Genomic DNA, 17752 nt, shown 5'->3' with positions numbered 1-17752 from the left:
TTACTGTGTTATCTATCCTGTAGTCAGTGGCAACATGAAATGGAAAAAATAATTATCTGGGGAATTTCGGTTCTTCCTGCAGCTGGGGGCTTTTCATGTCCTGACTACAGTGACGTGGAGGTTTCTGCCACCTGTGTCAAACAAAACACCAGCCAGCTTGAAATTCACTTATATGGAACAGCGGCTGTGAGACAACTGATCTCATTAGATCACATTACATCCAGTAAGATCATTAGGATCAGATAATTGGACCTACACCTCACCCTGTGTACACTTTGGAGATAAACCACAATAAAAAACACAGGTAAAGGAAGTAATTTGATCCTATACCTTTATAGAAGTACTAATAAGATACTGTGAATACGCAAGTACAACTTTAAGTTATGCATTACAGCCTTTAGTAAAAGTATGCAAGTATTGTCAGTATTTAAAGTAAAGGTAGTATATTTGTTTGTTTGTTTTTATTATATTACTGCTACATCAATGTGTAAGTTGCCTTTTATTGCTGTAAATGTTAGTAAAGGGATAGTTTGGATCTTTTGAAGTGAGGTTGTCTGAGGTAGTCAGTCAGTTGGTATTCCCCAAGTCTGGAGAAGCATGCAGGAGTACTGTCAAGGAGGGTACAATGTACTGCTGTGGAGTGGGTCAGCTATGGAAAGCTATGCTTTCGTTGAAGGCACCAGACTCCATTGAGAAAAACAGTAATTTTACCTTGCTGAACATGGGAGCTGCTGGTCTACTGCTGCCTGGATCAGTTAGTTTTTGTTATTGTGTACTGCAAGTTTGGTGAATTCAAAACAACCTTTTAAAGGCCAAAATCATACAATAACATAGGGAAACTAACTGACTGAAGCAGCAGTAGACTAGCTGCTCCTGCAAGTTATAATTACAGTTTTACAGTTTCTCAATGGAGTCTGGATTTGAAGACAGCAATATCATGGCTCCAGTTCCCCTTCTGAAATTGCGGTCTGACTGCAAGATAAAGCAGTCAAAATATTGTAAATATAGCATACGCTTACACTGAGATAATTTTTTTTTGTGACTAAGGCTCTGTCTACACTTATATAGATTTTTATAAAGGATATTTTCCTCTATGTTTTGGCTTCTCTTCCACACACAAACAGAGTTTTAGGTCTCTAACAATTTTTGAATTTTAAAATGTCTTTTGTGGTGCAGATCATTCAAAACTCTGGTTATTGTGTCTGTGTGGACATGCAAATTAGAGTTTGGGAAACAATGACATTTTCTACTCAATTCACACATTCCCATTGTTGCTTTGTGTGATGTGAGTACCCTAGGAAAAAAAAGAAAACTTTTGCATGTCCAGAGCATCACTGGTATTTTTGAGTGAGCTCCTTTGTCAATATACTGAAGGGGAATCTACAGTAATGAGATCTCCAGTTGGCTTTTTGAAAAAGACAGACAGGCTGTACACTTTGGACAGAATTTTTAAACGGAGGGGGAAAACATCAGTTTTGAAAAATATCTCTATGTGTACACTGAGCCTTAAATGCATTTTGTTGTTGATCTCTCCACAGCAATACATTCCTTAGCATCTGTGTTGATACTCCTGCCTGCTTCTCCAAATTGCGGACACGCCGATCATACTCTAAAAGATAATCATATGTTTGTAGCGTCATTGTCCTGTGAGAACCACCAGTGTCCATGAGGTCAACTTTTCATGGAATCAGAAAAACAGCCCTGTTTTAAGCTTTGTGACGATGCATTTTCCTGCTGATCCAAGAGTTTTTTTAAATGAGTTTTATCTAACTTAAGAAGTATGAAAATTTTCTCAACAAGTAAATAATCAAGAGATCATCAGCGTGTCATCAGAATGCCCAGATATTGGCTTTAGAACTAAATACTGTAATCCACCGATATCACAAACCAGTTTTATTTTCTAATTGACCAAGTAAACACATACAAAACATCAACCCTAAGTTGACGTAATTTTCTTATTTTGCACAATGAATGAATATTACATATACTGAAAAGCATTGTATTTCATGTTTCCATCTGCTGAAGGGCCATCACGATAAGAGTATGTATAGTAAAATGTTTACTCCACTTAAGAAGAGACTTGATCACTTGGTCCAATATCGTGCATCCCTAATTCAAAGTCAACACATATGGAAATACATGGTTTTCACTCAACAGGAAGATGATGAAAAAATAATGATAATTTAGTGACGTAAAAATTACAATATTGAGCTCCAAGATGTAGTGGAGTAGAAGTATAAACTGCATAAAACAGAAAAACTCCAGCAAATTACAACCACCTCATATTTTTACTTGAGTAAAAGTACTTATTTACACTGCAACACGGATAAAAACTAGGCATCTTCATCACCAACCGATGATCATTTAGTACCCGAAGGTTATTTATTTTAGATCTTCACCTTTATTCTTTTAACCTGGTGTGAAAAAAGACAGACGCACCCTACACAACTACCCCAAGGTCTTAAGTGATAAATAACCCCTTTGCTAACCACCCGACGTGTTGCTCTGTCAAAACATTATAATACCTTTGCAAACAACCGACTTGGCAGATACTTTTTTGGGGCTGGCCTGGGGCAGCACTAAGAAGGGCGGCCTGAGAACAACTATACGGTGCAATCAGCTTCTGAGGCTTGGAGCAGGATCTCTTCACACTGTTTAGACTGGCAGGTAAACAGTTGGTGTCCTCCCATTCAGGATTTATCTGGTATAGGGGACCCTTGCAGTGACTAAAGAGTGAGTGAGTCATCTGTACACCTTGGCCTGAGGGCCCAACTGAGCACAGGATAAGAGGAGTCCGCCCAGGATATGCAAATATAACCCCCCCCCCCCCCAGTCCAAATACACACACATGTATGAAGGTAAAAGAAAAATAGCAAGGGCTCTGGCTGAAAGAACAGGTAGAGGGGTGACTGACAGTCTCGCAGGGCAAGGTGGTTATTCAAGAGGGAGACAGAGGCAAAGGGAGAGAAGTCTACTCACATGCTACACCTTTTAAAAGTAAAACACTTTCTTATAAATAAATAATAAACAAATGAACTGCTTTGATTGCCATCACAATTAAAAGATTACAATTCAGTTTTTCTTTACCACTCGATGCCACTAGAGGCTGTGAAAGACAAGAATAATGTTTGTCTGAGCTCAAAACTTCACAGGCCTACCGTGGGGGAAATGTTGGGGGGAAAAGAGGGATTTTTTTACTGACTCATTATTGTGTCTGAATCTGGGCCAATAGGTCTGTATGAAAGTAAGCTATGTCAGGGATAGGAAGCGTGTGAAACAAAGTACAAAGAGTGTAAGCATTCAATTCATGCTTTAAAGGGGTAATGCAGATTTTTTTGAATTGGGGTTGTGTGCTGTGCTTATCCATAGAGAGTATACTACATATAGTAGATGGAGGTCAGCACGCCAGCAGTTTGGAGAAGCAGGCTTTAGTCCAACATGGAAGCTAAGCAATCTACTGCTGTGGAGGGGTTAGAAGCAAATTACATTTTTGCCACCTAAAAAAATCCAACCCAAGAAAAAAATAAACATCAGATTTAAGGTACTCTATATTTAGAATATTTGTACTGCTTTACTTTGACATCAGACACTGATTTCGAAAAGAAAAATGAAGCCGTTGTATTGCTCTCTTTAAAGCCAGACTCCATTGAGAAAAACACATATTTAACATCACTGAACACAGATGCTATTGGTCAACTGCCTCCTCAAACAGTCATTTTGTTTGTATTACTGTGCGAGTATGGCATTTATAACAGTTAGTTTGGATTCACCAAAGTCGCAAAATAACACAAACAAACTCACCGATGGAAGCAGAGGCAGACCAGCATCATTCAAGGGGTAAACTGACTGCTTTTGTCAATAGAGTCTGGCGGTTTTGACAAGAGCGTAAATGTGGAACTGACACCGTTATTAGTTTACTCATCAGAAAGGGCTGTCTGACAGAAAGGTAAAGTGGTGAAAATACTCTCAATACTGCATGCACTTAAACTGATACTGATTTTCGCTTAGCTTCTATGTCAGACTGACATCTGCAGTATGTAACACACTGACTATGGATAAGTACCTCAGATAACCCTGCTTAAAAAATCTTAACTATACTTAAAGTCCTACATAAGGTGATTTCCACCAGAGAGGATGAACTGAAGTTACCTTGCATGGTATATGTTAGGAATGACACCTACTTTCTGGCACTTTCTCGCACATACCATCCATCTAACGAATGTATTTAGCAATCAACCAAACTATGAGTTAAACTTCATTCACATTTGAACAATCACTGAGGGTATGAATGAAGGAAATGAGATTGCTGTCTAAGGTACAAGCTTTGAGTTGGACCAATCTGACCCCTTTTAGAATGAGTCACACACACACACACAATGAGAATACCACCACTCGACATTTCATAGAATGACATGAATAAAGATATCTCCTCATCCTCTTCACCCAACTACTAAGCAGCAGACTGTCAACCTTGAGTCATAGCAGCCACCTGAGAACTCTCACCTACTGTTAAAAGACAGATTTCAAAATACAACTGCCGGGGGGGGATATGTGTCTGACCTACAGCATGATAATGTCAATGTAGGATTTATGTGGTTTACCAAAATACTTAAAAAAAAAAAAAAAAAAAAGTCAATCTCTTTTAAGTCTGTGATACATACAATTTCCAATCACAGCTCTTCTGCTTAACAAAGTTATAGAGTCCAGTGGTGTTTTTTTTTGTGTTACTGCTCATCTGGAAGATCGATGTATAAAAAGAACTGGAGATTGGGGTCCCATTTAGTCCTATGAAAGTTGCTCAGTGATACATGAAGCCAAAAGATAGATTACTACAATATGAAATGACCAGAATTTTCAGCATTATTGGGCCCATAGGACAGGCACACAAGAGTATTATGGCGGCCAAGCAGCAAACTTCCGGATTAGCCATCAAGTCTGATTGTGAAATGAGTCATTTTGCAGGGGTTGTGACGCTTGAAAAAAAGTCTCCACTGATTTTTGAAGTCTCTTTCACAATGTAATTCTATGGGGAAGTCTTTTTGCATCATGTTATGAACCCAGACATGAGAATAAACCCATCCCAAATGCACACCATCACCGCATTTTTGTGTTTTCTTTAACATCCGATAAAAATTGTAAGTTACTCTTGAAGCACGAGTTTTTGCAACCATTAACACTTGTAACTAAGGCCTTTACAGAGTGAACCACACAAAATGCATGTTCTCTGTTTCACACTCAGTGTGTAATTTAAATACTTTTAGAAAAACTGTGAACACTTGTCTCTACATTCCTACACAACTTTTCCATTGCTGCCCAACTCAAGACAACACTACATGTAATGTGGATGAGGCCTTATGGCTGGACCCACAAAGGGAGCAAGATTTAGCCTAATTATTATCTGTATTTTTTTAACAAAAGTTATTGTTTTCTTCTACTGCAATTTAGTTATTTGAGTATGAAAACCATCAAAAAATAATACTAATCAAAAAATGAAAGACCTTTTGCCCGTTATTTGTATTGATAGTGTGTTATGTTTGGAATACACATCCATACTTAAAACATTTGGATATCTGTGCGTATGTGTTTACTACAAATATAGCTTTTACAAACTGCTAACGTTATGCCCTGTACACAGCAAGTCTTTCGAATTTATATTATCAGTGCTTAGTTGGGTGCTTATTCAAATTGTTTTGTGGGGGCTGTACTGATGCAAAAATACATTTATTAAAAAGAGTTTTGCAAGAATTGTTTGCTTTCACAAGAGATGCATAAGGTTTTGCTGGTTTGGTGTAAGGTTTTGTGGTTAGTGTGTAGAGTTATGCAAAAATAAACTAACCTAACCTTTCAAATCGTAATTAAAATCAGGGGAATAACTTTGAGATGAACACTTAGTTTCCAACTTGAGCAAGCAACTGGTAATCTATACACAAATAACTTCAAGATTGGTGCCATGCTGACCCGAGAACATCTAAAGTCATGACCGAATACCCCTATGAACACAATATTTCTTCAATTCCATTGATAAATTTGCACAAAAATGTTGCTGTCATGGGTTTTTTGATTCACACCGCAAAACCACAACATATAGATAATAAATTAACCAGAATGTTTTCTAATGCCACTGTGCAAGCCTTCTCCAAACTGTCACATTAATGCTTTATGAGGTCAACGCTTGTATTTCTTGTAATAAGAATGCAACTTTTTCCTTTAAATAAACAACCCTATTTCTCTCTTAGCCATTTTTCCTGTAAACAAATCACACCACAACAAAGCAGCACTACTGTCAGCGTGTCAGTCCAAGTGCACCAGCTTTCTTTTGACCACTTGTTGTGCCTAAAATGGTATTTTCCAGCATTGGCACCACATCACAACAACACTATGTTTGTGCAACATGTACGCCTTGCAGAACTGCAGAGCCTGTAAAAACACAAAATGATTTGATCTGTCAAAGCCTGCTACAAAGCTGTGAAAGCTGAGAGACATGATCAGATTTTTCCTACGTAGGTGGTGTGTGAGAAACGCGCAGTGTAAAGATGATCGGCTGCTGCGCAGAGTTGTTGTGTGTGCTTGGGCTGACATTTTCTCCAAGACTGCAGCTTCCTGCTCAAACCCACACACTGGTTTGCCTTAAAAAAAGCGAGAAAAAAAGGACAAAACAGTTGCTGGACAAACCCACTTGCTAATGAGACTTATTCATTTCTAGATTCTCACATCTAAATGAAACACTGATGAATATCTTCGCTCACAAACAACATCCTTAATACACTTAATTATTTTCAAACATCACAATGCTCCCAGGACCTCGCCTACACACAGAAACCTGTTTGACTTCCAATGTTTGACTTGTCATTATTACCACTATCTATCCTTTATTATCTATCATTTCCCTCAGGCTCACCAGTCTGTTTGACACCCTGAGGGTCCACTTCACTCAGCTCTCTGCACCTGTATAAAGTTTACACACATCTCGCCCAAATCCTTCCTTCAAAGAGCAGTCTCACATTTAAGACAACAATCAGGCAGTGCAAGAAAATGACTTAACAGTCAAGAAAATTTAACATCAGTTCTGATCATCTCCTGAGACCACATATACTATATATACAGTATTATATGACATTACCTACCAACCCTTTAACCCGTACTTGTCCAATCTGAAGTTTTAACCATGCATTTTTCAAGGGAAAAGATTCTTCATTCAAACCTACACCAATGACTCAAACTAAAAATGTGAGCGGCCTTAAAGGTACAGTTCACCACATAATCAAAGATACATATTTTCCTTCTTACCTCTAGTGCTATTTACCAATCTAGATTGTTTTGGTGTCAGTGGCAGACATCAGCTGTAGAGATGTCTGCCTTGTCTCCAATATAATGGAACTAGATGGCACTAAGTTTGTGGTGCTCAAATTGCCCAAAAATTACATCTGAAAAACTCGGAAAACAGCGAAGTCTCTTTACAAAAATCATGACCGTTTACTCAAGATAATCAACAGACTTTGTTGTTAGCAGTTACATGTGGGATTTATAGAGCGGAAGTTGACATCACCCATCACCCCTAGAAACCAATGGGATTTTCCCATTGAGTTTTGGATTATAGCAAAAAATTAGCTCCGTGGCAAACAAACGTTTATGTTATTTACACTTTTCTTCAGCAAGACAATTTTCACAAATGACAACCACCTTCAGGATTTTTGAAGTGTAAATGGATCATCATAAGTCAAAAGCTACTGTTAGGCTATGACTGAACTACACAATGGTTGTATTAAATTGCCCCCACAACAAGGCTTGAGGGAACAGGGAGTGCTAAAATGCTTATTCATTTCTGTCTTTTAGCACTCATTTTTGGGGCACTCTACTTTCTTCCAACCGAAATACACCGGCAAACTGAATCACCGCTCAGAGAGAAGCATGTATCTACTCATGGACAAGAGGCTCATGCTCATGACAGTGCGAGATGTAAACATTAACAGCGTGCTCCTCAGCTGTAGCTCAGTGGTGCTAGGTGAGATAGCGGTAGATGCATGCTTATTTCTGCGCAAAGTCTGGTATACAGAAAATAGTTCCTGCATGAAACCACTCCAAATGTCTGTGGATTCTCTAAGGTAACTGGATCATGATCTCTGGATAGAGACATTGCTGTCGAGTCGAGTGCCATCTAGTTCCATTGTATTGGAGAAAAGGCAGACATCTCTACAGCCGACGACTCCAACACTCAGCAACTCAAAAAACAATCTAGATGGATAAAAAGCACTACAGGTAAGAGGATACATACATACATAAAGCAGAGTTTTGATTTTGCAAATGGGTATTTTTCTATCTCCTAAATATGTCACCCTTGAATATAGACTTACTACAGTACAAACATATACGTATATACTTATACATACATAGAGAACAGAGCACCAATTTATGTGATTATGTAGAATTAGTTCAATATAACAACCCTAAAAAGATCTATTATAGATATATTTCACCCGCACGCAAAAGCACACCAAAACACAACCAGAGAGACACGCCCTGACACAGGTGCATTCCGAGTGTGTAAATTCAGTCATCTTTATTTCCAAATTGACAAATTAACCTCTGGCAGACTGTCATGACACACCCAGTGTGAATCAAACTCAATGTAACATTTTAATATTAAAAGCTTGTAAGAGCAAGGAAAGCCTCCTTTACCTCACGTCCGGAGGCTTTCATTTTGACTCATCCAGTGCACTCTTTATTCACAATGCTAGCATTCATAGTAAGCTCATTTCTTTAATATTAAACATTAAAAGTGTTCACTTTGTGTGTGTGTATGTGTGTGTGTCTGTCTGTCTGCCTGCACGTGCATGTGTTTGTTCTCACTCCCTCATGGGAAAATCTCCAGGTGTCCTCTAAACCAAAAAGTCTACCCCATGATCTCAAACACAGGCAGCAGTAAACCAGAACAATGGTTAACTGATCCATATTCCAATAGCTGCAGCACACCTGCAAACAAAATCAACCTCTTTTGCTCTTTTTGAGGGTTGATGCAGATCAAAAACTAAAAAAGAGGCCATGCAGAAAGAGATATGCTTTGAGTTTTCCCTGTATAAGATTAAACTACATAACTATCATTCAAAAAAATGTCAATTAAAAAGCCAATGGCCATCTGAGCATAGAAAAATAAGATTCATATTTAAAATTCAGAAAAAAAAGGTAATTACAGTAAATAAGGAGAAAAGTATTCTAAAAATTTTAAAAACACGAATGGTCATTTGAAACTTAGCTGCGATTATTTTCCAGCTGCCAGAAAGACTTACCGGTTTATAAAGTTTGTGTTAATAATTGTTTGATATGTAGAAGCAACATAAGACTTGTTTGCTTAGCTCTATAAAAAAAGAAATGCATAATGCTGTTTTGATACTGGTACTAGCAGAGTTTGTTTTTATCAGTGTTCAGTATGTCACTCTGTTGCTATGTTGGTCCCAAAGTTTCTTTACTTCACATATTTGATTGTGGGACATAACAAAAAAGACTGTTCACCCTGAGTGCCGCATCTCTTTGAGTTTAGTTCGGCTGGTGGTGGTTCTCATCCCAAGTAAGAACAATTTAGCACCAACTTAGATGCAGCTGAATTAAAGGAATACTACACACCCCAAATAATAATTTGTATGTCAACTACTAACCCTGAGTTGAATTAATCAAGAAAACTGTTCTTCTTCTCGCATGCCTTTACAGTGAACGAAGAATCCTAATACTGATAAAGTTCTTGATTAATTGAAGTCATAGGGGTCCACGTTTAGCAGTAAAAAATATATCAAAACATCTGTTTACAAACTCTTGCAGTATAATCCAGAACTTCCCAAACAGACAGCTTCTTCAGACAGGGATTTATCTATGCTCTCTCTAAAGCTTGACTCCACTGAAAAAGATTTTCACGTTGCTGAACACAGGAAAAGCAGGTCTACAGCAGTCTAAGTATGAATAATATTTATGATATTTTCACTGATTTACATTTGTCAGCCGGCGCATTCTGGTGGGAAAGCTGTTAAGCGCTTCAGTTCCCAGTCTATGTTCTTGTAAAAGCCACCAGACTGGATGGAAAAATAAGCTAATTTTAATTCACTGAACATGGGAGCTGCTGGTCTACTATTGCCTCAATCAGTTAGTTTGTTTGCCTTATTGTGAATTTGGGGAATCTGAACTAACCCTTTAAAACATCAATGTTACACAATAACACAAACAAACTAATTGATCAAGGCAGTGGTGGACCGGCAACTCCGTGTTCAGTGAGGTAAAATTGCTGTTCTCGTCATTGGAGTCTGGCTTAGAAGAGTGTATAAATTAGTTTCACTTTCTGTTGAGTTCCCTGTCATGAAGGTCTCTCTGTTTGGTGAGTACTGAGCATACGACTGGATAAATGAAACCTGGATTATACTGCGCGAAATGTGTGATATATATCACATGTTTTGATAGAGTTTTGCTCTTGTTAAACATGGCCCCTATGACTTCAGTTCTTCAAAAATGTTGCATTTTTTGACTCTTCATTCACCATGGAGGCCTGCAAGAAAAACAAAGTTTACTTCATGAATTCAACATAACACAGAGTGAGTAATTAATATACAAATGCTTATAAGGGGGGTCAAGAATTCCTTTAAGTGCCGTTTATTTCCCCTTGTCTACCTGGTGAAAGCTTTTCGCTGATTAGCACGGACAATGTCGTCAGGTGAAGGCGTGTCGAAGCAGAACGGTACAATTGGCGAGAGTGGAGTATGCGGCTCTTCTGATTTGTCCTGCGATTTACACAAAAATGCCTGGTATCCACTTCCTGTCGTTTTACTTCTTTTTGTTGCCTTCAATGTATTCCTAATCCTCTTCTGTCGTTTGCGGCTCGAAATCGACAAAGTAATTGCAAATACTGATGGTTGTGCAAAAACAGACGAATCCAGCCCCATGGCGACAGGAGTCGGAGAGGATGGTGACGGGAGGTCGTTGTCGAAGTGGCGAGGGCCTGCTCCATCTGACTGGGCCATCAATGCGCTCAAATCAATCGTCTGCTGCATCTTAGGTGGCTTGACGTTCTGGTGGTAAGGTTTGCGGTCGAGTTTAAACTTGGTCGCACCCTCTGTTGTACTTTGTGCTAACACATCAGCCTTCTCTGGTTTTGCTGGTGAAAGGAGCGAGGTGAGGGAGTACTGTGACCCATTTGAGGTGGCTGAGGTTTTGTTTTTGTGTTCAGACGCCAAATGTGACAAAGAGGGCGGCTCGAAGATGCCAGGTGGTTGTTTCAGTGCACTTGAAGACCCAGCGCTGACAGGCTGAGGGGAAGTGAAGGAGCTGTTGAGTCGATGCTGCAGGGCTAGCTGAGATAATGAGACAGTCCCACCTAGGCATGCAGGCGTATTGTTGGTTGGTTTAGGTAATGTGAAAGTGTTTGCTGGTCGTTCAGTGCTCTGTAATTGACACTGAAGGTTCATATTCCTGTTTTGGTGCTGTAAAGCGAGCCCGGACAGCGAGAGTGTTTGTGCTGGTGCAGCCACCCCCTGACACGTCACAGAAGTTATGCTACTTTGGGGAGTAGGGAAGGAGTTACTGATAGTTGGGCTGCGGTTTGAATGTTCCTGGATTAAATCAGCCAGTGATGGGCTTCCCTTAGGATCAGCTATTGTGGCTTTGCCTCCAGTCCCAACTCCCACTGGGCGCTGATTGCTCAAGAGGACAGAACTGAGACTTCCAAACCCAGGAGAAGCAGCCAGAGAAGAGCTTGCAGTTATCATTTTGGGGTTGTTTAGCGACAGACTATTCAGTGAAACTGAGAGGAGGGCGGGGGCTGAGCCCTGAGAAGTCATGTTTAAAGATGCCAGAGTTCCCAGTGAAAGACTATTCTGATTGGACATAATGGACGGAGGTGAATGAGATCCTATGGTGAGAGCACTAAGTGAGGGAACACACAAACTTCGCCCTTCATCTACTACTCCTGTTGCCTTACTCCTCTGCTCGTGCTCAGACATAAGCTGTGCCAGGCTGGCACAGCTGCTAATGCAACCACCATTCTCATGGACAAAATTTGGATTTTCAGAGCTGCTAACCACAGGGTCAGCCTTATGTAAGAGGTCGCTCAAGTTTAATGCACTTGCTTGCACATGCGGGTGTGTGTGTTTGCACCAATCAGCCTGAGGTGTATGTGCATTGGATGAAGTGTCTGTGTGAGAAGCAGACAAGCTGGCTCCTTACCTTACGAAAGCCAATTGCAGTTGTCGAAGACGAGGGACAGGAGGACCACAGGACAGAAGTCAGATCAATTATATGATAAACAAGAGGGACAAGAGCAGAAAGAAGGCACTTTGTTAAACATTTGCATGACTTTAATGTGTCATTGCACACAATTGTTCTGAGATAAACAGTGAAATGCCCCTGGCTGTTAAGCTTCAAACACATTAGTAATTAACATAATGCAAAATGGTCTTTTGTTCAGGCATCTTAAGTAATAATCCACAAATATTCAGTCAGAAATATTACGATTCAGCATCATATGTTTTCTGTTTCACTAAGATGATCCATGAGTCCATTCTACAACAGTCCAGAGCTGCAACTAGCCATAATACTCATTGTCAAGTTATCTGTCGCTAACTTTCTCATTATTTCATAAACTGTTTAGTCAGAAAGTCAGAAAATGTCAGAAAAAAATGCAGATATATTATTCCCAAGCCAAAGATGACGTGTCCCCAAATGTCTTGTTTGGTCCACAATCCAAAAATATTGAGTTTACTGTCATATCAGAGTAGAGATACCAGGAAATACATGCAGGAAGCTGAAATCTGAGAATTTTGAGTTTTGTTTTATTTTTTAAATAAGTCATAGTTTAGGTGATTATATAAAGGTTTACTTACAAAATGTGGGATGCACAAATACACATGTGTATGTGTATATATAAGTGTATATGTATATATGTATGCATATGTATAAATGCATTTTTTATCAAAAAAAAAAAAAAACAGCAAAGTATCAGTATCTTTTGTGTTATGTTATAAACCACAAATTATTTTAAGAATTAAAAAAATACTCACATTGCTTATTCAATTATCAAAGTAGTTGCTGATTAATTTGATAGTTGAAAACTTATCAATAAATTAATTTATTTTAACAGTGGAGTTCTTATTTGTTAACCCAGGTTAAGTTATGAACCCTGTTTTATAATAATGAGACCTACGTCAAAACTCCTACACCTATTTTGGGGAAATTTCTCTGTGGCCCTTTAAGTAATTAGAGATATTTTTGCTGATAAGCTCTGAGTCCTTGACAAAAAGCCACATATATTGATGATTTTACTTTTACCTACTACTTAACTATTGTAAAATTGTGAGTCTTACCCGTATTTAAGTGGGACTCTTTTTCAAAATGAAATCAAAAATGCTTAAATGTAGGATATTCAAAATCTTTTGACTGGCAGTGTCTATCTATATTGAACTACTTCTTCCTATTTACCAGTTATTACACATGGGCTAGGGCTTATGCATGAGTCTTTGTTTATAAGATAAGGTAATTGAGTATTCTTTAAGAAACAAAACTAGATCCCTCAACAGCTACATGGCCAGCAAAAACTGTATTATAAGCTGACTAACTGTCCAATATTTCAATCATTTTGAATATAGGATAAAAGCCTTTTCAGATCCTGGGCTTCGTTTGGCAAATAACTGGAGAAAATGTACAAATGCCACCAATATCCATTCTCCGCTATGTAACTACAGTGGACCAGTCAAGGACAACAATTCCTGACCTATTAAATGATCATAATTTTATCTGCTCCAGGCGTACCTTTCTCAGCCTCTGGTTTTGTTCTCTGTGGAAGCGGTGCTTTCTCCTGGCTAACTCTTGCCACCGAAGCTGTCTCTTCATTGGTACTTCTGGTAACCGGGGCTGTCTTAGCGTCTTCAGACAGGACTGCATCCAGTGCCCTCTGTGGGTCGAATCCACATCTTATGGCTGCCTGGTTCAGGACTGAATCTGGCACTGCATCTCCGAGCACGGTCCGCATGTGGTCCAGACAGGAGTAGAGTTTAGCTATGAAACACAACACACACATTAGACACAGACATTGTATTTGTGATCAGGAAACAAAAAAATAGAGATTTAACAAAGAACAATTGATCTAGAAAATAAAACTGAAACCATTTTTTCAACGGGATCTTAATGTCTTCAGTGAGCATATTTGTGAACACAGAAATCAAAGGTAAAGGTCAGAAGATCTCTGTTATTTTTCACTTGCATACCACTGTAGTTCATAATATTACCTTGATCAAGAGGGTCAAGGTTGTGGCTGATGGTAGGGGACATGGGGACATCATCCTCATATTCTTCCTCTTCTAAAGGCTCCTCCTTTGGTGCTTGCCTCTCTTGACGTGAGTAGATGAACTGATTTGCTGTATAAAACATAAACATTACTACTTATTAGCTGATTACAAACCATGCGATGTAATGTCTGGTAATTGGTGTAAAATTTAAAGAAACATTGTGTAGGATTTAGAGTCATAGAGCGGAGAGGACTGCAGATTGCAACCAACTCCCTTTGGCCAAGCATGACGCCCCAGTTAGGATTCCTTCAGTGTTCATTGTTCAGGAAGTTTTTACCAGGAGCTGAATTACACACCGAGGTCTCTTCCAAAAAAAATAGACCAGGTGAATAAACCAGTCACAACACTACATAAAGCAGTTTTATGTTACAAATCAGTGTTTTTTTCATAAATATTTGGAATGCCACAGACCTGCTGCAAGCCCAGCAATTTTTTTCTGATAACATTCATAAGGTTTTTACCGGAACCAAATTATATGTAGAGGTCTGTTGCTCTCCAAAACAATCAGACCCAATAATTTTAACAGGTAAACAAAGGTAACACCGAATAAAGCAGTTTCACATAAAAAAATGAAATCAATGTCTTTCTGATGCTTGTTCTCTTAGAAGGGCTAATGACAATGGCCGAAGCGATAACGAAGATAGCCCTTTCTAGAGTCAGTGTTTGGTTTGACTGCTCTGGGCTACTGTAGACACATGGCAGTTCTACATGGCAGTCTCCATAGATGAGGACCTGCTTCGTATGCAGACATAAATGGCTCATTCTTAGGTAACAAAAACACCACAAGTCTTATTTTCAAGTAACAAAATATTAACAAAAACATATTCATTATATTCAGTTCAATTCAATTTCTGCCAATCCCCCCAAATCTTACACACGGAACACTTAAGTGGTTATTAAGTTACATAAATCCTTTACTGACAATATAGGTAAACTAAAAACAAAGAAAAAAATCCTTATATTTTCTCATGAAAGTGCAGGTGGTAGCTTTTGTTCTCTTTAACTGGAAAAAAATCCAACAAAACAAAGTTCTACAGTCTATTTATTAGCAAACATATATTGTTAAACTGTAATACAACATTCACTGATACCAACCTGTTGCTGGGGATATACAGTAGTCATCATCCACAGACTGTCCATACATGTCATCATCTTCAAAGTCTAGAGAGACAAGATAACTGAGATTCAATTGTTTTTCCTTTATCTACTTTACAGGAACATACATGTAATGCAGCTGCAGTTTATGTCTGGATTGACATGTTGTGTTCACACGCCTTTCACAGGCATGTAACCATTTGAAACATAATCATATTGGTTAGATTTCTCTCGAAAAATGGGGGTGGGGAAAAAAATTGTGAAAGGGAATGAGAAAATGACCTGAATTAGATTTTAAAAAGTAATTTTCTATTTGTTTATGTTGGGATAATCATTAGAAAATGACTTACTATTACTAACTATATTTATAATTATTTTGATGATATATTTAAAATTAGGTTGAAAAATATGTTATTGTTAATATTAATTAGGTTAGATTTTATTAATTTTTCAAGTAATTTCCAGTTTTTCTTCTTTAACTTTCATTTTTTGTGCAAATACAAGCACATTGGTTTGATTTCTCTCAAAAACATGGGGGGAGGAAGCAATCGGAGATTATTTTTTACGTTGGGACAATCATTAGAAAAATATAAAAATTAAGGAAAAATATATCTATAATTATTCAAATGATATATTTAAAATCAGGTTACAGAAAAAATATGTTATTATTTACATCTATTCGTTTTTATTTTTATTTTGTGGGGTCATTTCCTGATTTTGATCTTTTACTTTTTTATTGTGCTAATATGACCACATTGGTTTCTTAAACATGGTTGGAAAAATGCAATCAGAAACTTGGCATGAAATGTCTCCCAAATTGCTTAGATAAAAAAGAGTGATAGGGAACAAAAAATTGACCTGAAAATTAGCTTTAAAAAGCTGATTTTGGAGGTGCCCAGCAGCTCACCTGGTAGAGCGGGCGACCCATGCACAAAGACTATGTCCTTGCCGCAGGTCTGAATCCAACCTCTGCCCTTTGCTGACTGTCATCCCCTCCCTCTTCCCCTTTCACCCTTAAATCTGTCCTATCTAATAAAGCTGAAAAGCAAAAAATGCTTTTTTTATGTTAGTAGAATCATTAGAAGACTATCAAATAACTAGGCAAAAATATCGAGAAAACTAGTTATAATTATTAGAATTACACATTTAAATTTAGGTTACAGAAAAACTGTTATGTAATTTTTATTTTATTTTATTATTTTTTTAGGGCATTTCCTATTTTAGTTCTTTCACTTTTTTATTTTCTTTTAGATAAATTGCTTACTAATTTTAGGGACGTTTCTCTTTGTGTTACTCATTGCCTTTTCGGTACGTTTTTATGATAAATCAAGCCAGCCAAGTTTCAAAAGGGTTAGGTGAGTCTTTTGTCACAGCTGACACTTTGCCTTATCAGCAAATTTAGAAAATGCATAACAAACAATAATGGGAGCAACTAAATTTACAGTAATTACTTCACTATAAGAGGCTAAGTGAGTTATCAAGGTCTGTGGGTGAGTATAAACCGTGTAAATAATGTATAAGAAGCTTGTAACATTTCTTTTAAAACATTGGAAAGTTAGCAAGCTAGCTACGTAGCTGTGGTTAACTTTAGTAAACATCAACATTAGTTAGCCAATAGCTACATTAATAGTTACCGTTATAGACACATCATATCAACTCCTAACGTTATAAAGTTACTCTGAAAGTTTTAGTTTATAAGGATACACTAATATTTAAGTGCAATTTATGTTGTACCAGGTGCCAAGTGACACGACAGCAAAGTTATCGTGCCAACTAAATAAGCTAACGTTAGCTGCGACAGTCAACAACAGTGAGTTTAGCTTAGCGGCTAACCAGTTTAGCGGTTTGAGGCCTTGTCGTGACGCTTAAACAACAAACAGCTAGTTAAGGTTATCTACCTTCATCGTAGTTGTAACCCCGGACATTTCTGTGCCGAGACATTTTGACTAAGTGTCCTCTCTCAGCCGCAGGGTAAATGTTTTTCGGCTCACAGACTGTAGTGACATGTGTCTCACTGCCCGACTGCCATTGCTGCTGCCGCTGCTGCTGTGTGAAATTACGGCTGTAGGCAAAACAGACTTCATTCTGCAGCCTCCGAAATAGATAGATCGCATTTTAAATTGTAAAAAGTCTTTAGTATTTAAGTATTTTGTCTTCTGTTTGATGGTTAAACGCGTAGAAATTAGAATAAAAATTAAAAACTTGCCTTCTGAAAATGTTTTTACTGACGTCACTTCCTGTTCCTGAAACGCGTCCTGGGATCAGATTTTCCATCCAACCTTCAGTAATAAACAGTCTGTCTGACAGAGACAAACTGACTTCCAATCAGTTGATGTTTGCAA

At 38.1% G+C, this 17752-nt stretch overlaps 1 protein-coding gene across 2 annotated transcripts in view; it reads right to left on the bottom strand.

Annotated features, from left to right (window-relative positions):
- The window catches only part of hbs1l (HBS1-like translational GTPase), a 35514-nt gene extending 18027 nt beyond the window's left edge, over positions 1-17487 (bottom strand). The window contains exons 1-5 of one of the 2 annotated variants that reach the window (XM_088089720.1): positions 17309-17487; positions 15411-15476; positions 14256-14384; positions 13780-14025; positions 8532-12193 (exon numbers count right to left, since the gene is read on the bottom strand). In XM_088089720.1, coding sequence (XP_087945846.1) covers positions 10644-12193; positions 13780-14025; positions 14256-14384; positions 15411-15476; positions 17309-17351 — 2034 coding nt within the window. In that variant the 5' untranslated portion in view covers positions 17352-17487 and the 3' untranslated portion in view covers positions 8532-10643. Of the gene's footprint in view, positions 1-8531; positions 12194-13779; positions 14026-14255; positions 14385-15410; positions 15477-17308 lie in introns of those variants that run through there. The other variant, XM_042504101.2, reaches the window with a different exon arrangement.
- Positions 17488-17752: the final 265 nt, after the last annotated feature.

Source organism: Plectropomus leopardus, chromosome 16, assembly GCF_026936395.1.
Source record: "Plectropomus leopardus strain MGB_pleo_1.0 chromosome 16, ASM2693639v1, whole genome shotgun sequence".
NCBI lineage: Eukaryota > Metazoa > Chordata > Actinopteri > Perciformes > Serranidae > Plectropomus > Plectropomus leopardus.
The sequence above is the reverse complement of the archived record's forward strand: the minus strand, read 5'-3'. Positions and strand labels throughout refer to the sequence as shown.